Genomic DNA, 24,798 nt, shown 5'->3' with positions numbered 1-24,798 from the left:
CTAGAAGGTTGCTAAGGCGTTGCTAGGTGGTTGCTAAGGTGTTCTAAGTTGTTGCTATGGTGTTTCGAGGGTTTTCTGAGTGGTTGCTAGGCAGTTGCTAAGGCGTTGCTACGGTGTTCTGAGTGGTTGCTAGGGTTGCTAGGTTGTTGCTAAGGTGTTGCTTGGTGGTTGCTAAGGGGTTGCTAGGGTGTTCTAAGTGGTTACTAGGGTGTTCTGAGTGGTTGCTAAGGTGTCGCTAGACGGTTGCTAGGGTGTTCTGAGTAGTTGCTAGGCAGTTGCTGACATAAATTAGCATGGTTATAGTTTGAATTAGCATGGTACCAGCATGTTTACAGCACAAATTAGCATGTTGTTAGCATGGTTCTAGTATGATTAGCATATTGTTAGCATGTTTCTAGTATAAACTAGCATTTTGTTAGCATGAATTTAATATGAATTAGCATGTTGCTAGTTATGATTAGTATGTTGTTCGTATGTTTCTAGTATGAAATGGTCTGTTGGTATGTATGTCCAATGTAAGGTCTATGGCAGTTTTTTACAATGGAAAGTCTATGGGACAGTTGCTAGGGTGCCTGCAAGTGGTTGCTGAGTGGGGCTGTATGTTGTAAAGGTAATCAGTGATTGGCAGATTGGTAGTCTGATGGTAAATGAGCCAATCTTAAGTCGTATGACAGTCTGGCGCAAGTTATGAGGTCAAAAATTTGACCCTATGTTAAGTCTGTTGGGACTTTTTCTCGAATTTTCTGGGTCAGTTTTCAGAAAACCAAAAGTCGGATCAGTTAGAATAAGATAGAGCCAACTTAATTCAGTATAGTTTGGAGGTTTGGAGTTAGTTTGGTGGTTGTAGTTTGAACAGATATTAAAAACGCTTCTTCTCTTCCAAATCAAAGAAGATAGATGGAAGAATATTAAGTTTATGTGGTAAACAGTACTATCGGCTTTCTAAGCCACCATAAATGTATAGACTGCTTTTTTTTTTAAATAAGTCATTAAGGCTTTCATTATTTAAAAATACCGACCTAATTGGTGTGAAATAGTATACAATTCAAATGTGTTTAAATGAATAGAAAGTCGTTTGAAAAGACTAAACTGAATATTTGCGTAACATTTTCCCATTTTCCCTGCTTTTCCTGACACTTTTGGTCAACTGATTGTCCATTATTATTATTATTTTTTTTTTTGCAAAGTCAAGTATTATTTTTTTATTTTGTTAATTCAGTTCAGACTGTAAACATGACTGACTGACAGCCCAGTTGAAGTAAATATTTTCCCATATTTACCCAGTATTGTTGAGTCCAAACAGCAGTGGACATGATATAGCAAAAGACAGAATCCAGACGACAGAAATCATGACGGTGACTCTCCTCTTGGAGCTGTAACGTGTGTTATATAACATAGGCATGGCTACAGCTGTGTACCTGTGGAGATATAAGACAAAAAGGAGTTGTTTGTTGCCTTGTTGTATATTTCTCCATGTCTCTGCACAATGAACAGGTATGCCTGTAATCGTGTGACATCATGATGTACAACACAACATATAGGTGTTTCCTATGACCTCTGGTAATCCACTGAGGTCTTTCTTTCTAGAATCTGATTACTTACTATATAAATGATGGAGCACTATTGATCTTACAAGTATTCCTTACTATTTTGAGCTCATTTAAGTGACGATGTACAAGGAAGTTGATGTTGTTGTCTATAAATAACTAGCGATTGGAGCTTTTGAGGTGCTGCTTTGTGAAGCTTTATAACCATTGTGAATCATTTGGTTCAAACTAGTGGTTTGGAGTGTTCATCAAAATAAATATTATATGTTGTTAGGTAGTTTGTATGAGTTTTTAAAAAAATATTTGCTCACCTGATGTTAAAGAGATTGTTCACCCAAAAATGAAAATTCTGTCATCATTTACTCACCCTTGGCTTGTTTCAAACCTTTATGAGTTTCTTGCTTCGGTACAACACAAAAGAAGTTATTTTGAAGAATGCTTAATACCTGTAACCATAGACTTTCTGACAGTAGGAAGCAAATATTATTCGAGTCAATGGTAACAGGGTTCAGCGTTCTTCAAAATTTCTTATTTTGTGCTTTTACCAATGAAAGAAACTCATTATGGTTTGAAACAAGTCAAGGATGAATAAATGTTGACAGAATTTTCATTTTTGTGTGAACTTTCCCTTTAAAGTGTTAATTCACAGAAAAAAGAAAATTCTGTCAAAAATTACTCGCCCACATCATCCCAAACCCCAGAGACTAGGGCTGTGCGATTTGGGGAAAATATTTCTTTGGAATTTTTTTGACAGATATTGCGATTGTGATTTGATTTGCGATTTAATTTTGCAGTTAAACTTAAGCTCAATAATCTGTCTAGTAGCTTCTTACTGCTAAAATGCAGTGAGTGTTAGTTAAAAACGAAACAGAAAAATATTAACTCTTAAACCTTTATTCAAATTAGGTTTTAAATATTCAAGAATGAAAACTCATTTTTCTCTAGAGCAAACAGTAATACAAATAAAATTACCTTACCTTTCTGTAAACAAGGTTGAACTCAATTAGGGAGATTATGTAGCTATAATAAAAACAAACAAAAGAAAATTATAAAAATACAGTACACTCAGCAAACTAACAATGGCTGATAACAGGCAGATTGAAAAAGTTCTGACTGGGCAGAATTAAATTGTGCTCACTCAATTGGTAGTTTAGACTGTCCCACACCAGACGCATCAAGCATTTGCTCTGGGTTGTGAGGAAATTAATAATACATATATTCCATGCGATGAAGTAATCGCAATGTTCAAATCGCGATTGCGATTTGTTTCGATGAATTGCACAGCCCTACCAGAGACCATATTTATCTTTAGAACACAAATGATGATATTTTGGATTAAATGCAAGAGCCAATCGTCCATATACAGCCCAATCGGCATAACTTGTTCAAAGAAAAATACCAAAAATATCCTCCAAATTGTCCATGTGTCTTCAGTGGTTCAGTCAGAATATTATAAAGCTAGAGAATATTTTTGTGCACATGTAAAACAAAAATATTGCCTTTATTCATCAGGATCTTCTCCTCAGTGTCAGTATAGGGTGCACACTCACCAGCACTGTGCACTGATATAACCCCCCCGGATCCTCGTGACCTCCTCTGTTTGAAACAAAGCACAGATGCATCTGAGTATCTGAATAAAGTCATTCTTTTTGTTTTATGTGCACACAAAAGTATTTTCATAGCTTTATACTATTCTGATTGAACCATTAAAGGTTTTCTTTTAACCTCTTATGACTATTCCTGTCTATAGAGAATGAGGGAGCTCTCAGATTTCATCTAAAATATCTTAATTTGTGTTTAGATTTGAAACAACACAAGGGTGAGTAATTGGTAACAATTTTGTTAATAACAATAACAATAACAATATTGTTTTAAGTAAAGTTTATTCATGAACTCATTTCGAGAGGATCACATGCTTATGATTGTCCATGGCTGGTCCCGCATTAGCTAACACATGATTCACCAATCAGATGGTTCCTAACTGATTAGCAATGTTGCCTCACAGCAAGAATGTCACTGGTTAAAGTCCCTACTGAACTAGTCGACATTTCTGTGCAGTTTGCTTGTTCTCCCAGTGCTCTCAAGGGTTTGCCCCAGGTTCACTGGTTTCCTCCCACTGTCCAAAAACACGTGACCTAAGTACTGCAAATCGAACATTTCAAATTGGCATCATAGTCGAGCTCTTAGTAAGCCGTATATTTCTCTTTAGCCATCCCTATATCTGTCATTAGCCAGAAACAAGTCTGGGGAGTTCATCAAGATCTACTTGAGCTTAAACTCCCCTCTCGCCCTGCTAACAGGAGGGAGCCCAGGGCTCGAGGATCTTATAAGCTCAGGGTCTCTCCCTGGGCAGCATGCCAAACAAGCTCTATTATCAATCATCAGCTAAGTGTGAGCTCTTGAAAAATATTCAGATTTTTCTCTGCGTACCCCCCAACCCAAGCCAACCCCAAGTCAAGTTCTGGTGGATTTATGCGAGAACAGCAGGTGTGAATAGCGCTCATGAGAGAACATTGAAATATCAAAAAGCTTACCCAGCAGCCTCTCATGAATTCGCTCCCGAAAACAAAAACAAAAACGTACCTCCTAGGACGTATTTTGCGGTCTCCAGAAATGTATATAGAGGTATGTTTTCAGAATGAGTCTGGGTTGGTTGTTTCAATACAAACACACAAAAAATATATTTTAGATGAAATCTGAGAGCTCCCTTATTTTCCATAGACAACAATGGTCATAAGAGCTTAAAAGAAAACCCTTAATGGTTCAATCAGAATAGTATAAAGCTATGAAAATACTTTTATGTGCACATAAAACAAAAAGAATAACTTTTATCAGATAGTCAGATGTGCCTGTGCTTTGTTTCAAACAGCAGTCACGAGAATTCAAGGGATATATACTGTATCAGTGCTCAGTGCTTGTGAGCGTGCACCCTATACTGACACTGAGGAGAAGATACTGATGAATAAAGTCGATATTTTTGTTTTACATGTGCACAGAAGTATTCTCTAGCTTTTTAATACTATGACTGAACCACTGGACAATTTTAAGGATATTTTGGGTACAAAGTTGTGACGATTGGGCTGTGTAGAGTATCAGCTCCTGCATTTAATCCAAAATATCATCATTTGTGTTCTAAAGATGAACAATGGTCTAACATGGAATAACATGGGTGAGTAATATATATGCACAGTTTTGATCAGCATGTTGTGTTTCCAGCTCTTTGAAACAGCGCATCATTTTGCAAAGCAATTGGCTCAGTTGAGTCACAGCTTTGAACAGCTTTGTTTCAAACGTCGCTATATATAACAACAGCCTCAGCATCAAATCTGGTTTATTTTCAGGTGTGTAAAAGCTGAGTAGGTCTCTCTTTTGAGCTGAGCAACCAAATTACGTCTCGCTCAGCATTCGACCAGTCCTGTAATGGCAATGCAGAAACACCCACCTGTCGATACTGATGGCACATAGATTGGTAGTATGCTGGCTGTACACATCATCACGTCCAGGGGGACGAAGATGTCCACAGTGGATTGTGCTGAAGCGCCACTCTCCCACCACCTGTGAGGACAGACACCGATAACTAAACACTCCGCTAATTGTAGAACAAATCATCTGTACACAAACCTGCGCTGTTTGCCTGCAAATGTGCAAAGTCATTTACTTGCCAGAAGTGCTCCGAATCTGACTAACATCTTTCAATTAAAAATATCCATGGTAACTGCACAAGCACCTGCTTCTCTGGCCTGCGAGTCGATCTGCAACAGCTTCAGCTACTATAATAATGTTTAAAGCAATAAAATATTGGCATTTTCTCTGGTTTATGTGACCAAACTGGCAGAGAGAGGCAATATAGCACAGGTCAGCCTCGTCCACGCTTTGCATCTCCTGAGTTCGCTGGCAGAGCTTTCTGAGCGGCCTCTGATTAATGTGTGTCCTCAGGCAAGCCGAGGGACTGAGAAACCTCTTGATGGTCTTAGGTCCCTGCCTCTGGAGTTTGCATCGCTGTCATTGATTAAAGAATTATTTGACACCTCTAATGAAAGCGGCTGTGAGTTGCCGGAATCAGTTCATCACCATATCTCTAAACTCTGATGAAATGAGTCTCACCACTATCATTCTCAGACATCGCCGGTGATCAAAACACGTCCTTGCACTAATAGAGGGAGAACGAGAGAGAAAGAGAGAGCCACGCAACAAGCTTTAGAGAGAGAAACTTTTTAAATTAGAACTCATAGAAACAGCTGATCGGAGTTTTGTGGCGTGAGCTGAAATTGGATTTAATTAATTTAATAAAAAGTGATGCTATTTTATAGGATCCTAATTTTGTTTTAGAGGTCTTTTATAATTTGAATCCATTCCAAGGTGAAAAAGCACTTCATTTCTCAAAGAAATACACTGCAAATTCTTTGTGTCTGAAATTAGGTAAGGTAGGGTAAGGTAAAATGATTCATTGCAGGTTTCAGTCTCTAATACACACCATATCGGGTGAATTCGATTGTCAGAATTCCACACACAAATCTTGGGTGAGTTTTATTGGGGCTGGTTATTAATCGAAGGCGATTATTCATGCGTATTTTGGCAGTAAAACTGCTCTGTGATCAGCAGCTGCTTTCAGATGGAGCAGGGTTTACTAAACAGAGACATAGTTCATTTTTGCACACTGAAGTCTGAAATTTTCGCATGCGTTTTTTTTCGTATTCATATGCGAAAGATTTGTCAGGTAAACAAATCTTGCACACCGAGTCCGATGTGTATTAATTAATCCATTACAAAAACGCAAGTCAAAGCAGTCATACTTTGTTCTCCTCTCTCTTCTCCAAAGTAGAAAAAGAAAGAGGAAAAGGCTACATATTGTGTTCATCAAATACTGCATAGAGGAAGGAGAGTTCAGCCCATTATCGAAGAGCTGTGCTACGATTATCCTGAAATGCAAGTTTATTTCAGGAAATGAATGGAATTTTAATACATTACTTGTGTACATCACACATTCATGTACGGTAAACAAATCCTGAACAGAGACTGGCAGTACCTATAGACATTAGAGTGGCCGCGCGTTGACATGTCGACACAACAGACCGAAGCAGACCATGCTTTCTATTATGTCTATGAGCAGTACGCCAAATTGTATGGACACCCGCACATCAAGCAGCAGAAGTAGATGTGTGTCCAGTCACTGAATCCAGGCATATAGGGGTTTCCTCAACTGTCTGCCATATTCTGTCTTAATTTTATGACAACACACAGTGGCATAAAATATCTATAGCTCAAATGACTGAAACTGACAAAACACCTCTCAAATCGCTTTTTCGGATGCAAAAATCGGAAAAAATGCTAACCCGGTTTCAGATTTTTTATGACAGACGAAAGTTTCGGAAGCAGTGTGTCAATACGACTGACACAACATGAGGCCGTATTTCTTTTTTAATGTGTGAAAATTACGGAGGAACATTTCGGACAGAGGAACATTTCGGATTCAGTGTGCAATAACCTTTAATCAGCGAGATTCTGAAAACAATGAGTTGTTCTGTTTGCCACCTTTCCACTGCACATGACATTCGGACACAACTGTTGGAATACGCCCCCTTGTGGCAATCGCACAGAACTTTCAGTTTTGTTGTGCACCGTGTCCAAAATAAAGGAGTGCAAAAGCAAGAGCCATTATTGTCCGTCCGTTCACCATGGTTGAATGAATGAATACTAGAAACTCATAGACCACAACTCCACACAGCTCCCGGACTACTCTCTATTGGAAATAAATGACTTCCGGTCTGTTGCTTGTCATTTGTCGTGTGGAGTGGAAAGGAGGCTTGAGATTTGCATCCCTTTTCAGTGAACTACAGCTTTGTGTTGTCACTGATTTGAAAGTATGTGAAAATTCATTTAAAACTTGTTTTTTTCTCTTAACTCCCCTTATAACTTCAGTCGAGTGTTTGAAATGAATCAATATATGAGATGATTACATAGTTGTGTTTATTAGTCACGTTGAATCAATAAAAGCAGTTAAATCCTCTGCTCTGTTTGATTTCCTGATCGTGTATTTTCTTTGTTGTGCATTGACAGTTAAAGCAATCGCATGAAATTCCAGCTAAAAACATGGACAGCCATTGTTTTCATTGCTTTCAGAGTCTCTCTTTCTCTCATAACAGTGTTATATGGATACGAGGCAGGACTATCAATAACTGATGAGAAATAATGCATGTGAGCTGACTGGTCAGATGGTTCCGTCTTTTGCGATTGGTCTACTGCTTACAGTTGTGTCACAAACCAAACACTCATTAGCATATCTGAATTTCAGCTTTTCTCATCATCACTTATAAACACAATGAGCATCAATGCTGTTGGTTTTACAAAATTTTAGTCCTTTGTAAGTGCATGTAAAATGAATTTGTTTGGCACAGCAGAAAAAAAATCACCCACCCAAACTCTTCCACGGTCTCAGCAGCAAAATTAGTGTTCGAGGGTAAAATTGTTATTTGATGTATTTGACAAATAGACATTGTTTGTGTACATTCCAGGTAGACCATATCCTGTAATTATGCACAATTTTTACAAGCTACAGACCATGTAGGTCTGTGCAGGAAGTAATGCTAGCATTATTGGGGCTCCTTTTAGGCTGTTCAGAATCGGTTTCTTTCTAATGAAGGGACTTTAAAATGAATTAATGTATCCAGAATACATCAACCAACAAACTATTTGTGTATGAGTGGACAATTAATAAATCAGTGATTCTTTTAGCACCAATTAATTCAGGAAGAACAGACAAAGTTACAGTGCATCCGGAAATATTCATAGCTGTTTCACTTTTTCCAAATTTTGTTATGTTGACAGCCCTATTCCAAATTTATTAAATTAATTTATTCCTCAAAATTCTACACACAATACCCCATAATGACAATGTGAAAAAGATTTTTTGAAATTGTTGCAAATTTATTAAAAATAAAAAACCTGAAAAATCCCATGTACATCAGTATTCACAGCCTTTGCTGTGAAGCTCTAAATTGAGCTCAGGTACATTCTGTTTCCACTGATCATTCTTGATATGTTTCAGCAGCTTAATTGGAGTTCACAGTTGTAAATTCAGTTGATTGGGCATGATTTGAAAAGGCATACACCTGTGTATATAAGGTCCCAGGGTTGACAGTGCATGTCAAAGCACAAACCAAACATGAAGACAAAGGAATTGTCTGTAGACACAAGACTGGGGAAGGTTACAGAAAAATTTCTGCTGCTCTGAAAGTTCCAATGAGCACAGAGGCCTCCATCACCCGTATGTGGAAGATGTTTGGAACCCCCAGGACTCTTCCCAGAGCTGGCCGGCCATCTAAGCTGAGTGATCGGGGGAGAAGGGCCTTAGTCAGTGAGGTGATCAATAACCCAATGGTCCCTCTGTCTGAGCTCCAGCGTTCTTCTGTGGAGAGAGAAGAACACTTACAGAAGGACAACCATCTGTGCAGCATCCATCAATCAGGCCTGTATGGTAAAGAGACCAGACAGAAGTCACTCCCTGCCTGTAATTAGCCAAAAGGCATCTGAAGGACTCTCAGACCATAAGAAACTCTGATGAGACTAAAATTAACTCTTTGGAGTGAATGCTGGTGACGCAGTAGCGCAGTAGGTAGTGCTGTCGCCTCACAGCAAGAAGGTTGCTGGTTCGATCCTCGGCTGGGTCAGTTGGCCTTTCTGTGTGAAGTTTGCATGTTCTCCCTGTGTTCGCGGGGTTTTCCTCCAGGTGCTCTAGTTTCCCCTACAGTCCAAAGACATGCAGCTTACAGGGATTGGAAGGCTTAAATTGTCCGGAGTGTTTGAGTGTGAGTGGGGTGTGTATGGATGTTTCCCAGAAATGGTTGTGGCAGGAAGGGCATCTGCTGCGTAAACATTTGCTGGATAAGGTTGTAGTTCATTCCGCTGTGGCGACCCTGGATTAATAAAGGGCCTAAGCCGGAAAAAAAAATGAAGAAGATGAAGGAGTGAATGCCAGTATTAGTGTTTGGAGAAAAACAGGCACCGCTCATCATCAGCTAATACATCCCTACAGTGAAGCATGGTGGTGGCAGCATCATGCTGTGTTTTTCAGCAACAGGAACTGGAAGACTAGTCAGGATAGAGGGGAAAGATGAATGCAGCAATCTACAGAGAATCCTGAATAAAAACCTGCCTCAGAGTGCTCTTGACCTCAGACTGGGGCGACGGTTCATCTTCCAGCTGGGACAATGACCCAAAGCACACGGCCAAAATATCAATGGAGTGACTTCACAACAACTCTGTTAATGTCCTTGAGTGGCCCAGCCAGAGCCCAGATCTAAATCCTATTAAACCTCTCTGGAGAGATCTGAAAATGGCTGTATGCAACCTGATAGAGCTTGAGAGGTACTGCACAGTAGAATGAGCAAAAATTCCTAAAGACAGGTGTGCCAAACTTGTGGCATCATCTTCAAAAACACTTGAGGCTGTAATTGCTGCCAAAGGTGCATCAACAGTATTGAGCAAAGGCTGTGAATACTTGTGTACATGTGATTTTTCAGGTTTTTTATTTTTAATAAATTTGCAAGAATTTCAAAAAATCTTTTTTTTACATTGTCATTATGGGCTATTGTGAGTAGAATTGTCGAGGAAATAAATTAATTTAATCCATTTTGGAATAAGGCTGTAACATAAAAAATTTAGAAAAAGTGAAGCGCTATATGTGGCCAAATCAACTCAAGGTCAAACTTGTGAAAGGGTTCTAATTCTTTTTCTTAAATCGCGAACTTGGCACAGCCAATCAAGCTTAAGCACTTGCCCATATTGGTATATTTTTGCTATGATAATTGGGTTATTTTCATGACTCATTTTAAAGTGAGAAAAAATGATCTCATCAGACCTAATAAAAATACTGAGGACTTTAATATTGCAACATACCAAGAGCAATTTTATGAAGTCATAAACAGACTCCTCTGTGTACAACATTTCATTTCAATCTTCTCACAGTCGCACTCTTTAATGATCTTTTTACACGTATAAATGATTCAAACTAAATAAATTATGATCTTAGCCACTGACTGAGAATGCAATTACTCAGCGCTGCCCTTTAGGAGGAAAAAAACAACAACAACACAAGATATCAAACTCTAATTTAATATGGCGAGTTATAATAATGCTGTACAATAGATGTGCTTGCATATGCAGTGCCACTTTTGACCTATTCTCCAAAAATCACACAATCAACCAGCTCACATTCACAAAAGAAGTCAAGATTTGTGTCTGCATGTACATTTTCAGCCTATGGATTTTCCTTGCAATCTGATAGCTTTGCTATATGTATGGCTCAGTGTCATGCACAAGGGATGCTTCTTTAGGTTGAAAATGAATACTAACCCCTGGCTAGGATCAGATTTTCTTGAATTAGACATGCGCTAGTGGCTACTGCAAATTGATTGGCTTGAATAAGGTTTAAGACAATGGTGCCTGCAGCTCTTCTTCCTTAATTCTAGCCCAGATTGACTTAAATGAGTTATGAGGAAGACGGCAAAATAATTTACTATCTAATCAGTTGAGAATAATCCATCCTCGCATGATTACATACCACAGCTGATTTATGGGTTAAATCATTTTAGTGTCCCCAACAGAGAGCGGTAAAACCTACCTCGAGGTAAACCACCCATGGCATAACAAGCGTGGCAACCAGCAGATCAGCCACAGCCAGGCTGACTATCAGGTAGTTGGTGGTGGTCTGCAAGGCTTTCTCCCTTGACACGGCCATGCACACCAGCACATTGCCGAAGACAATGACAAAAATGAGCAGCGTGAGAAGCATGGCATAGTAATTGTACTGGTGCCGCCCCCCTTGTTCCGTGGCATTGAAGTCCCGTGATCCATTTTCAAAGAAGCTTTCATTATAGGCATACGCTGTGAAGACTTCCATCAGATGGTTGAAGCCAAGCTGAGACCCTAGAACCAAAAGACAAGACTTATTAAATGAAGGAAATGCAGTATGTTTTTTTCACTCACATGTTTTTTCTTTCCGAGCTGTGTCTTATCACATCAACCAGATTGCACAGCATGTCCCGCTAAGTTTTGGCATGAAAAATCAATTTCTTATTGGAACACCTGAGCAGTAGCTTTGACTAGAAACCGCAGGGCCGTGGCCTTGCGCTGCATGGTACACTGTGTAAAGTCTATTCTTTATTTATGGGTGATCATTCGCACAGCTGTCCTGAAAAGCCTGTCTTTGAACTCTGGATGTGACTTGACTAACTAGGACAGAAGTCTCCTCCCTACCTACTGTTTCCCTTGTACGACGTCCAAGAATACAGACAGAAACATAAGCGGTATCAGCTAAATATAAGTGGACACGGGGAGGTGAGAGTGTTTTGTGAAATATCATAACAAGAGGGCTTGTAGTATATACTGTCTCTGCAAGCTGACAAAAAAGCAAACTGCACGGTGAGCAGTGTTTTTTTCCCCTTGCATATTTAGCAGGTTTTCAGAATTCGTGTGAGCTCAGCACAAAATTTATTACAGCTATAACGAGGAAATGGAAGAAATTAATTTGCATTCATGACAAATGAACCTATTCTGGCCACCAAAATTATATCACACTTTGAACAAAGGTCTGCTTGTCATAATAATAGATTAGAGAAGTTCTTATTGTCCCCTAAAGCTGTATATTGTTCTTTTTATCTCAAAGCGATGTGTAAGAATTTAAGAAATTTGTAACCAACTGTAACAAAACAAGACATTTCCTCGCTTCCTAGATTGTCTGTGAAAGCCTGTACAATGAGTTATATTTAAAGGACTTATTTTTGTCAGCAAAATAAAAAGGCGATGTGATGATTATGCTCTCCCAAGGGGAAGCATATACAATGTAGAAAGGTCTGAAAACTGAGCCTTTGGGTACTCTGCATCCAACTTTTGATCTATGTGATACTTTTCATTTACTGCTGCAAACTGATAATGGTCAGTTTGTTCCCAGCAGGCACACAACGTCATAAGACGTTAACATTAGGTTAGATTTAAGTTTTGACGTCAGGTAACCAAAATTCCATGTCTAACCAGTGTCTGGACAACGTTATTTTGACGTCCAGCAACAATGACAAATGACATTGCTATTTGGTTGATTGTAGGTTGTATTGGACCAAAATTCAACATTGAGCTAACATAAACCAACGTTATATTGATGCAAATACTGACATTTATTTGTCAGGTATGGCAAGCAAAATCCAGTGTCTGATAGACGGCATAGTGGTAAAATCCAAAATCCCCATGGCGTTGGGGTACAACGTCAATTTGAGGTCATGTTGAAATTTTAATCCAATCCAATTAAAAGAATGCTATGTTTGTTTTATTATTGATGGAGCACATATTTACATACAGTATTTTTATTCTACATTCTAGCAGTTTGAATAGAGTCTGGATGTTTATTATTTTTCTATTATATACAGTTGAAATCTTAGCCCCCCCTGAATTTTTAGCCCCCTGTTTATTTTTTCCCCAATTTCTGTTTAACAGAGAGAATTATTTTTCAACACTCTTCTAAACATGATAGTTTTAATAACTCATTTATAATAACTGATTTATTTTATTTTTAGTGACATTTAAAGGCTTAACTAGTCTAATTAGGTTAACTAGGCAGGTTAGGGTAATTAGGCAAGTTATTGTATAACAATGGTTTGTTCTGTAGACTATGGAAAATATATAGCTTAAAGGGGCTAATAATTTTGACCTTAAAGTGTTTTTTTTATTTAAAACTGCTTTTATTCGAGCCAAAATAAAACAAATAAGACTTTCTCCAGAAGAAAAAATATTATCAGACAGTGAAATTTTATATATATATAAATTTTATTTATTTATACATTTATTTATAAATGTTGTTTTTCATAAATACATTTATGTTGTACGAATGCATTGAGTCACGGTGTCAATTTTGTCAATGAAATCCAAAACAACACTGAATTTTTAATTTATAAGACTATATGACATAAAAATTTCATGAAATATGTCAGGCTATTAATCAAATTGTAGCATATAGCAAATTAAATACAAACAAATCACATTGGTCAATTCACAATGCCTTGTCCCATGTGATGTCAATCAGAACGTTATGTAAGACGGAGGCAAGAATGCTTGAAACTTGCCGCACCTTGAATGCAACATTACTCAGGGTCTCAGCAGCGCCTCGTCGGCAGTTACTCCACGTACAGTAAATGAACAACTGTTAGAAGGCAAAACTGCTAGAGCAATATGTCGTCACTTAAGCCGTTCAACATGATAAAATATGCATTTTGCTTGGGGAAATAACCCCAAAACACTACAATCATTAATGTAACCCAGCCTTGTGTAAAGGGACCACCACTTATTGGTTTTTCCACATAATTGCCTCTTTAGCCTTCTCAGTGTCAGTTTTGATCATGAAAGCTGTCTCAGAGTTGACACTCCCTGCAGAGGAAGAAACATGCATCACTGCTCAAATAAATCATGCTTTTTCATTATTTCTCATATCAGCCAGTAGACCAGTGTTTGTGATTGTGTTTTTAATGAGATTTTGAATTCGAACAACTGAGAATGTGTATTTATCTGTACTGTAAGTGTATATATGTATATAAATTCAGGCTGAATCAAACTTAAGAAACAGGTTTATTCCATTTACTTTAATATTTAGTGTGGTAACACTTTACAGTAAGTTTTCGTTTGTTAAATAATGACAAGAAAAAAAATATTTATACTTATTAATTATTATTTTTATACATCTTTGCTATTTTAATGAATAATAGTCTCATCAAGCAGCACATCATTAATATTGAGAATTTAATTAGTTTACATCGATTAACAATGATAACAGCTCATGCATACTAATTTGTTTTATAATGTTATGTTTTCTAACAAGTGAAACATTATATCTACTATACCCACACTTTTTTATTATATTATGTTTTTAACTATTATTTTTATTTTTTTTAAATGTAAAGCATTTGACAAAGTTTAATTTATTTATTTATTTATTTTGTGCATATGTACGTTCTGTTTTCATTTGTACGTTCTGTTTTCTGTTTCAAGTTATGGCTATGGGTTGGGGCTATTTATTGTCACCGCAAGACTCTAGCTAAACAGGGTATTATATGAATATCTACAATGCTATTTATTTTTAGTGTGTAGAGTGTGTTGTATATGTAGAGTTGAAGTCAGAATTATTATCCCCCCCCCCCCCCCCTTGATTTCTTTTTTCCTTTTTTTTATATTTCTCCAATTATGTTTAACAGAGCAAGGAAATTATCACAGTATTTCTGATAATATTTTTTTCTTCTGGAGAAAGTCTTATTTGTTTTATTTTGGCTAGAATAAAAGCAGTTTTTAATTTTTTATTAACCATTTTAAGGTCAAAATTATTAGCCCCATTAAGCTATATTTTTTCGATATTCTACAGAACAAACCATCGTTATACAATAACATGCCTAATTAACTTAGTTAACCTAGTTAAGCCTTTAAATGTCACCTTAAGCTGTATAGAAATGTCTTGGAAAAATGTCTAGTAAAATATTATGTACTGTAATAATGGCAAATATAAAATAAATCAGTTATCAGAAATGAGCTATTAAAACTATTATGTTTAGAAATGTGTTGAAATAATGTTCTCTCCGTTAAACAAACATTGAGGAAAAAATAAACAGGAGGGGGGTAAAAATTCTAACTTCAACTGTATATCTGTCTCTCTGTGAGACAACACACATCACCATTCTACCCATAAATTAGAGCAATTTTGTCACTTTCATTCGCGGGTGAATTAATTGCAGAAGATTACAACCAGAGCATATTTACACAGTAATCTGAAACAAATGCTTCTTCTTTTTACCCTTCGCGCAGTGGAATAAAGTTTGTCTGAAAGTGTCAGCATCAGCGAAAATATGCTAATTAACAGCTCTACTGTGCTTTCTAATTATTCGTGAGCAAAAATAACTCGCTCACAAATGAGAGAAGATGCCGTGCTGTACCTTCAAACCGCAACTTTCATCCAAAGAGCGGAAGTATCCCGTTCCCTATATTTTATATCCACTTTTCTCCATCGGATACACTTGTCCATCCGAGCGACTGTAACTGTATTCCTCTTCTGTCTCAATTACAGCTCCACGGGTGGAAACAGCCAATGTAAACCGGCAAACGCGACTAATTCCATAGGGAAATTTCATTGTGGTGATTAAAAGAAGGTGAGCATGACGTAAGTACGCTTTTCCTGATTTTGTGGAGGTGTTAAACTACACTTAGCAGGCGCAGCGCATATCCGTTTGAGTCCAGGCGAAGTCTGAGCAGCGCGTGCGAGCGCAGCATCTGAGCGCGCGCTTTCCGCACGCGGTAACCTTCAGCATCCACTGAGGGACAATCTCAGTCCCTCCAACACACATTGAGAGGGGTGGAAACGAGGCGGGGCTGTTACATAAACATCAGTGAGAATAAAATACAAGTATATTCTTCAATCACACTCTCATTCTTTTTAAAACCCAGCAATTAGTCTAGCAGAATTGTCTACCACTTCTTGTTTTCCTTTCTTTGTAGACATTATTCATAATTTAACTTTAAACTGTAAATGACCAATTATTCGGATTAATTTAGTCTATCTTGTGCTTTGGTTTTAATTAAAGGTCTGTTTTGAATTTAAATTATCAAAGAGTGGTTGGGTGGGATTTATTTATTTTGTTAATTATATCTCATGAATCTCATGAATACATTATTGGTTTACATTATAATATGTTTGATGTTGGTAAAATATCATTTATCACAATTATGACTTGCTTACTAGTAAAAAAGAGTTCACATTGTAATTATGACTAGAAAACTGTGAGGATTTTAGAAGTGTCCATCTTTACCATCTTTTAATTAATTTAGCTGCTATATATGCGATGATAAAGGTGCCATATGTACATTCTCAGAAATAAAGGTACGTGAGCTGTCACGGGTGCTTTTTCAAAAAGTACACATTTGTACTTAATGGGTCTATATTGGTACCTCAGAAGTATATATTAGTACCTAAAATTTTTAAGAAGAACACTTTTGTACTTTGTAGTATTATGTACCCTTAAGGTATTAATATGGACCCATTAGGTATAAATTTGTACCTTTTGAAAAGGTACCACCCCAGTGACAGCTCATGTACCTTTATTTCTGAGAGTGTACAGTTCTGAGTTTGAGGACATGAACGGCACTAAATACAATGTCACATGTAGTCTCGAACTCACACTGTTACTAATAAAGGTTCTTTGTTGACAATAGTTACATGAAGAACCTTGTACAACGTCCCTCATATCGTTTGTCAGTCACTAAAATGGCCCCCCACCAATTTGAGTTTGAGAACCATGTTCTATGGGATCACTATATGAAAACCAACTTTTGTTTAGTTTTGGCCCCTTTTCTTTAAGTGTAAAGAGTCCCACTTTCTATTAAGTGACCTTAATGACGTATAATTACATCAAAGAACAAAATACTATGTACTGTGTTCGTGATGTATTGCAGAAAACTTGTGCTGTTGAGGGTCAGGTTAGGGACAGGTTGGTGGTATGGGTAGGTTTAGGGATGGGTTAAGGCGTAAGGGCTGGTCAACAGCATAATTTTAAATGTAATTACAGAAATTAATAACATAACATAATTACATACGTGTATTTAATCAAGTATAAGTACGTCAAAACATGTAATTACACAATAAGTACATTGTACCAAATGATTAATATATAATATATTAGGCTACCTAATAAAAAGTGGGACTATGTTAAGTAATTACAACATGACATGAGCACAGCAAAACTTTTGCTATATCAACATGTCACTCAAAATTTAATTTTAGAAATTAGTGAAAATAAATGTTTCGGTCAATTCCCAATGGTCAAAATCAAGTCTCATGCTACATTTTATTTCTCGTTTTGAGAAGCCATTTCACATGTGTCATAATATAGAAAAAAGAGGCGATTGCAATTCTTGTTTCATGCCTACTTTAAATTGACTTCATCTGTCATTGCTCGATCCCCTGATTCTTACAAACTGTTGTTAATGTAAGTCAAGTGCAAATCTTTTAAAACTAGATTACATGCCATGTTACGGGCAGATATGAGCGAGCATCACTGATACTCACAGTATATTAGTTGTATGCCTTGTCTTGGGGCAAGGATTGAATTATATGCCCTCCTATGGCCTTCAAGTCTTTGGACCGAAGAAAAAAAAAAAACACACATCCCTCACTACCCCTACAGCAACAGAAGGCCGCTTTGAGGATTGGATCTGAGGTAGACTTTAGACATGGTGGGTGTGGAGTTCACAGAAAAATGGATTTGGTGCCATGTGTGGTCTCAAGCATGAGTCTGCAACGATGAAATGAAGCCAGGGTGAGGTTGTAAGTGCAGAACTGATATCACTTTAACAACATAGAGATGATCAGCTACTCAATATACATTTATAAATGCATACACGTAATGGATTTATGATCACATTATTTGATGATGTACCTGATAAAAAGTCAATGATAAAGTTTCAACTTTTCAACAGTTGATTCAATGATAATTCAATGAAGGTCTGCTGTCAGGGAAAGGAATCGTGTAATCAGGCTGTTAAAATAAACAAACAAAAAAAATCATCTTTCAAAGATTACCTACAACTTCACTGAGCAATAGTCACGGTACAATAAAACTTTTTTAGGTCCCCTTGGAACATTTTAATTGTGTTCCTTGCTATTTGCATGTTTAGTGAGAAATTACAGTGCATTTACTTTATTTGTAAAAATGCAGCGTGTTTGTGAAGATTTGCATCATGTAACACGTTTTGACATTAGTCAAACCAATAAGGATCTTTTCTCATTTTGCTGCTGTTTTTGTAATTGCAAATTCAAGTTTCAACCTTTCGAATGTTGATTCATGTTAATTCAATGAAGGTCTGCTATCTGGGTGTAGCTTTTACTGAATCCAAACCCTCTTTTTTATACTCTGAAAGATATATTTGTAATTGTAACAAAACTTTGTTGTTGGACTACTTACTGTCAAACCACTAAAAATGCATTAGACAGTAGGCCTATGATATTGTACATCAGTAGGCTATATAGGACAAATAACACAAGTCAGGTGTTTAGAAAGAGTACTTTATTCTGTTTGACCTGCAAAATCACCTAAAAACAGTGATCTGAAAGATAAACTTACGGATAGAAAGAAAACAAAACAAAACAAAAAAAACATTATAATCTGTGTGCTCTAAAATAAATCTTGACTGTGTTGTTCTGAAGCATTTCCGGCTTGACCGATGTGCAACATGCAGTTAAAATTAGTCTTCTTTGCTCAATAACCCAAAGAAAATATAATATCAATACTTTTAAGACTCTTTAGTTTAAACACATACATTTACCGGAAACACTGGTGAGATTTTACCAGTGTAATTATTAAAATTAATCCAAAACTAAAACATTATTCATATACGGAATCAAAGTCTATTAAATATATCTTATTCAGCAGGTTGTCGCCTAAAGAGCTGCAGAAAAATGGTGTTGCCTTGGTTGCTGCAGTAAAAAGCGGCATGCTGTTGAATCTAGTAGGATTTCACTGAGTTCATCAACTACACAGCATCCTGATATTCGTGGATTTAATTCAATCAAACTTAGCATACGATACCTTGTACAATCAAAAGGATGGAAATTTAATACCTAGCAAAAGTATCTAAGACTTCTAATACTTTAAGGGCCTTAAACTTCTCTACCTTGACTTATCAACTCTTAATACCCTCCAAGGCACCGTAGACATCCTGTAAAAGAGTGGCTGTAGTGTGAGTCTGGGGGGAGCCTGAGAGGTGGAGAACTGCTTTGGAGTGTCGGCGGTTTGTGTCTTCTATAAATAAGGGGAGCGGGGAGGGGGGGGTTGGGGGGTGCAGAAGGAGAATAAGGCTCGGCGGAGTGTCTCTGCTGTTGCAGAGGTGCAGTGGTAGTCAGCATTGAAGCGTTATGAGTGCTAAATATTGTCAGTAGTGATATGTAGAAATGAGATAAAAAGGGAGCTCAGCTAGAGGGTGAGTGTAGCTCGGCGGAGCGTCCCTGCTGTTGCAGAGGTGCAGTGGTAGTATTAGAGTTAGAATGTTCCCACAGAAATGTAAAATACTGTCATTAGTCATATGTAGAGGTGAAGGTGAATAAGGGCTCAGCAATAGCATCGCTGCGTTTGCAGTTGTGCTATGGGTGAGTGTTGCTCAGCGGAGGGTCTCTGATTAGTCTTTGTTGGAGTGTAGCTAGATTCCGAGGCTTCCCCTTAAAGCATACCGCTAGGAGAGCAGCGAGAGTTCGGCTTCATTGTAATGGCTTGGATCGCCGGAGTCTTGAGAGTTTAAGCAGAGTTTGTGGATTGCGTTGTGTGATGCAATTTGAAGTAGAAGGTGTAAGAGCTGGAGTGCAGGCGTCTTGCGGAAACTTGGACTCGATTGCTGGCGAAGCAGCGGCTGAAGTCTCAGGGAGAGTGGGGATCTGGCTGAATTTGTTGTTTGTTTGTTTGTTTGTTCTTCCATATCGAAGGTTAAATGGTGCTGGAGCGTAGGTTAAATGCTGGAGCTTTTGTAACGATCCATTTATTGTAAACAAGGATCACTCTGATTGGATCATTACTGATTACGGATGAGCAGCCAGATGTGCTCAATCATATCATGTGCTCCTCTCGAAATTATGAAACTTCACTTGTTAACAGACAGTTTAGGCTATTATCAGAATTATGGGAATTATCGGCCCTACAAATTTTATATTGGATTAACATTTTTTTTGTCTTATGCCTTACCCAGAATATAAAAATACATATGAATACATTTATTTTTACATTTACTTCAATCATTACTATTGGAATGTCAAGAGACCTTTAACCAGCACAACAAAAAAGGTTTCTGAAGACAATCTGCACCTTTAAAACTAAAGTTTAATATAGAAAATGTGGTCCACGCTGCTCTCACCACCATAACCCTGTCCCACTACAGGCCTTCCATGTTTCCATGAGGGTCCTCATGGGTCCTTTGCACCTGCCCTCTTTTTCTCTTGAAGAGAAAGTGCCACCTCAAAGTGAAAGTGTACCCCCTCCCCCCTTAATTAAAACAACAACTGTAAAAAACAACATTAGAAACCACTAAAGGAACCCATATGAACATATAGCCAAAATTACTGATTTGCGCATGTACATAGGCTATTGTCATTACAATGTTTGACAAAAATATGTAAATAATATTTTTAAAATATGTAAAATATATGTAGTATATTTCTGTGCACCATCTATGTGCACTAGTCAGCCAATGGATAAGTTATTACTCTCCTTAGAGGAGGCCGATAAGGTGTGGGTAATTCAAATAACCCTGTTGCCATAGGAACTGGTAACAACAAATGGCCTTTGGTTTTTTCATATTTCACAGATATCAGATTGATAATTTACTGTCACATTGAAAATTCTGCCTAGACTCACTCCTGCTCATGTCATTTCATCTGTGGATCACACTGACTTTCTTTGTATGGATAAAAATATCTCCTTTAGCGTTCTACAGTAGTAATGTAAGTCATACAGGTTTGGAATGACATGAAGGTGAGCAAGTGAAGGTAGAATCCTCACTTTTGGGGGAACGATGCCTTTAAAGCACAGTGATAAAAATACATATACTGTAGTTGATCACAGCTCAAGGGCCACTGTGGATACTGTATGTTTACACCAAAGCCCTATATCGTAAACTATTCAGAAGCAGCTTACAGCGCTCAAGTTGAAAAGTTCAGCGCTCAAATAGCCTGGTGGAAAATGTAGGAGTCAGCATTAATTTGCCTCTGAAAGTCAAATATGAAAGTGACTTCTGGTCTGTGCCATTGGCATACTGTATACTTCTTCTCTGAAAAGGTGGCAATTCAGACCCAAACATCTGTCAGTTATTCAAGTAAGTATGAAGGAAAAGCTTTCTTTGATTGAGTTTGTCCTGTTGTAAATGAAAGGACGTTGTTAGAAATGCCAAATTGTTAGAAATGTGCAAATTAAAGGAATTTGTAAGTGAAAAATGAGAATGCTGTTGAGCTATTTTAACTCATTCATTAACTTGAAGTAGTTACTAAACTTATTTGAAGTTCTATGGACTAATTACCTTCAACTTTTATCAATCTTTTTTAAACTTGACAGTTTTGTGATCTAGGGCATAAAGAAAGCTATAAGCCCTGCTACAGTAAAATACTATAAAGAAGAATTTGTGAACAGGACCATTACATAAACACTCATGAAGTAGTTCATGTAGTTTTTTTTTTAGTATGCTGGAAATGACAAGAGGCTTTAAGATGTCTTAAATACATTTGTAATATGTATTCAGTTTTTATTATACTTGCCAGCACGGTGGCTTAATGGTTAGCACTGTCGCCTCACAGCAAGAAGGTCGATGGTTCAAGCCCCGTCTGGGTCAGATGGTGTTTCTGTGTGGAGTATGCATGTTCTCTCCGTGTTCATGTGGGTTTCCTCCGGGTGCTCCAGTTTCCCCCACGTTCCAAAGACATGGGGTAAAGGTGGATTGAATAAACTAAATTGCCTGTAGTGTATGCGTATGAATGCAAGTGTATGTGTGTTTCCCAGTGCTGGGTTGCAGTTGGAAGGTCATCTGTTGCGTAAAAAACACATGCTGGATAAGATGACGGTTCATTCCGCTGTGGCGACTGCTGATATATAAAAGGACTAAGCCAAAGGAAAATCAAAGAATGAATGTATTTATTATAATGGTAATATTATATTATTTAATATTATTTAATATAATATAATTATTATAATATAATAATATAATATTATTTATTTTAAGGGTAATACAGAATAACTTAAGGCATTGCATCAAAGCAAAGGGTTTTATTTTAGGTTTTCATTTTGCGAATAGATATACATTGTTATACCTTTACTTGGCTAGTACATGTAAAGGTAATGTAAAATAATGGACACAAAATATTGATTTCAGGGAAAATAACTTTATTAGCTCGCTGGACAAAGATGTTAGTTAGCTAGCAAACAGCAAATATAAACAAAACGGGCATTTATGGGATACAGTATTCATATTTGGGCTGCACGATAATGAAAACAATCTGAAATTGCGATATTTTATTTTACTGCAATAAATATTGCGATATGAATATAGTTTCACAAGATGGTTTGAATAGCTGTATTTGACAGTTTTCAGGGAAGTCTAAGTCTAAGGATTCAGGTACAGAAATTGAATAATCACGATGCTAAAAAGAAAAGAAAAAAAGCTTTTGCTTTGTTTAATTTCTAGTGCAAATATCTAAAAATTCAATCAATTAAAATAGTTTCAACTTTAGAAGAAACAAGTCAAAATTCAAAGCTTTTCCTTAAAACAAAGCAAAATTATCTGCCAGTGTTTCGCTTTGAATTGCAGATATTCAGACTAGAAACAAGACAAAAATTCTAAGTAAGAAACATTTTCTGTCTTTCTTTCTTTCTTTCTTTCTTTCTTTCTTTCTTTCTTTCTTTCTTTCTTTCTTTCTTTCTTTCTTTCTTTCTTTCTTTCTTTCTTTCTTTCTTTCTTTCTTTCTTTCTTTCTTATTCTGTAGCTCCTGGTCTACTATAATTCAGGCTCAACATTGCATACCTTGCGATGTGACTATTGCAGATGCGCACATTGGGATACTGATGCTGAAACGATATATTGTGCAGGCCTAATTCATACCCCTGATTATAATGCTATTCGATACAAAAAATTTACATTTTGATGTTGACAAAGATCTTAATTTAAAACTGTTTTAAGATCTTGCCTGTTTGTTATGCAATAAACCAAGAAAAGCCATCCAATATTCTACCAGTATATCAACATAGAAACAGTTTCACCGATTGTTTCACTCTGCCGGCAGCATTTCTCACTGCGAGTGTCATGGTGGACTAAAAACACTATAAGTTTACAAATGCTATACTGCCTTTGTGTCCTGGATTCTAATTTGTATGTAAGAATGTATTTATTTACACCTCAAATCTGATTTGAAATGATCACTGAATTTAAATTCATGGCTGATCATCTTTTTGAATCCCCATAATAATGTCATTGATTTGATAGGTTCATTAAAAAAACGTTATTTGCTAATACAGTTCACGTGGCATAAACTGTCAAGAGTAGACCTGAACATATAGTCAGTTATTTTGTGTCAGTTTTGACATTGATATGTGTAAGGAAAGTCACCTGGATGTCTAAAGCTCCATCACCAGTGTAACAGTGAATTCTGCGCTAATTTTGAAAGGTCAGCTTGTTTAAAACTTTCCAATAGATCGTTTTGGCGGCTCAAATCCGAAAATGCCATCCCACAACGATGATAAATCACCATGCACAACATAAATCTGCAAAACATACCGTGACTAATGTCTTTTAAAGTATGTGAGGGATGGCCTTACATTACCCAAAAACGACTTGTTTCCATCCCTTGGGAGAATGCAGTACAGTCTGATCAGGAACATTTCCTTCACTTTAAGGGCTATATCATAACAATGAAATCTCCTCGATTTAAATAAGAGACCCTGGGTTTCAGCAAATCGAGAGAGTGAGCGAGAGCCACAGGGCTACCATTATAAGTCAACTCAGACTGAGTGGCCTCTATTAACTCCTGCTGATGAGCAAGCTAATATAGAATGCAAAACAAGGCATGCTGACTTCAACAGCGGCCACTATGAAATGTGACTTTAAACTTTATGTTAAAGTATTGATGGCCAGTGAGTGCTTCTGGAAAGACTCCATTAATAAGCAGATTTGTGTTGATGCTGTACGCTTTAGATGAAAAGCTGCAAGTTCTCAGAAGAACAGATGGTAGAAACTGTTTTTTTTTTCTGACTCGGTGGATGTGAAGCTCTGACAATGGCACATGCAGAACTTGAGCGGCGTCTGTCTGGAAAGTTGAGCTTTTGGCCGAGACGTCTTTGGAAAAGGTGCACTGAAGCATGATTGCTTTCCCTGTCCCATCTTTGAGCAAACTCTCCGTCTAGTTTATCTCTGAATGGGACTGTAAAGCACCATTATACGCTTCAGTCAACTCTCAATCAAATGGCATAGCAGCGAAAGCACTTTAAATAGATTGAATTTATTGAATATACATGCTGTATTTAATTTAAATGAATGTGTATGAATCGTTTTAATTAATGCTTTTCAATCTTTTCGCTGAGAGTTCCATACAATTGCAAAATTATATAGATTTGCTGCACAATAACCCTTTCTGCCAAAATTAATAATTAAATGTAATATATTCTTTAATTTGTTTAAATGTTTTAATTAATTATGCATAGACAAAAAC

At 37.1% G+C, this 24,798-nt stretch overlaps 1 protein-coding gene across 1 annotated transcript in view; it reads right to left on the bottom strand.

Annotated features, from left to right (window-relative positions):
- The window catches only part of drd2a (dopamine receptor D2a), a 28,712-nt gene extending 12,926 nt beyond the window's left edge, over positions 1-15,786 (bottom strand). Inside the window, 6 exon segments of the mRNA XM_056474557.1 lie at positions 1,284-1,418; positions 4,990-5,015; positions 5,018-5,065; positions 5,067-5,102; positions 11,167-11,471; positions 15,509-15,786. Coding sequence (XP_056330532.1) covers positions 1,284-1,418; positions 4,990-5,015; positions 5,018-5,065; positions 5,067-5,102; positions 11,167-11,445 — 524 coding nt within the window. The 5' untranslated portion in view covers positions 11,446-11,471; positions 15,509-15,786.
- Between the last annotated feature and the right edge of the window lie 9,012 nt (positions 15,787-24,798).

This window comes from Danio aesculapii, chromosome 15 (genome assembly GCF_903798145.1).
Source record: "Danio aesculapii chromosome 15, fDanAes4.1, whole genome shotgun sequence".
Lineage (NCBI taxonomy): Eukaryota > Metazoa > Chordata > Actinopteri > Cypriniformes > Danionidae > Danio > Danio aesculapii.
The sequence above is the reverse complement of the archived record's forward strand: the minus strand, read 5'-3'. Positions and strand labels throughout refer to the sequence as shown.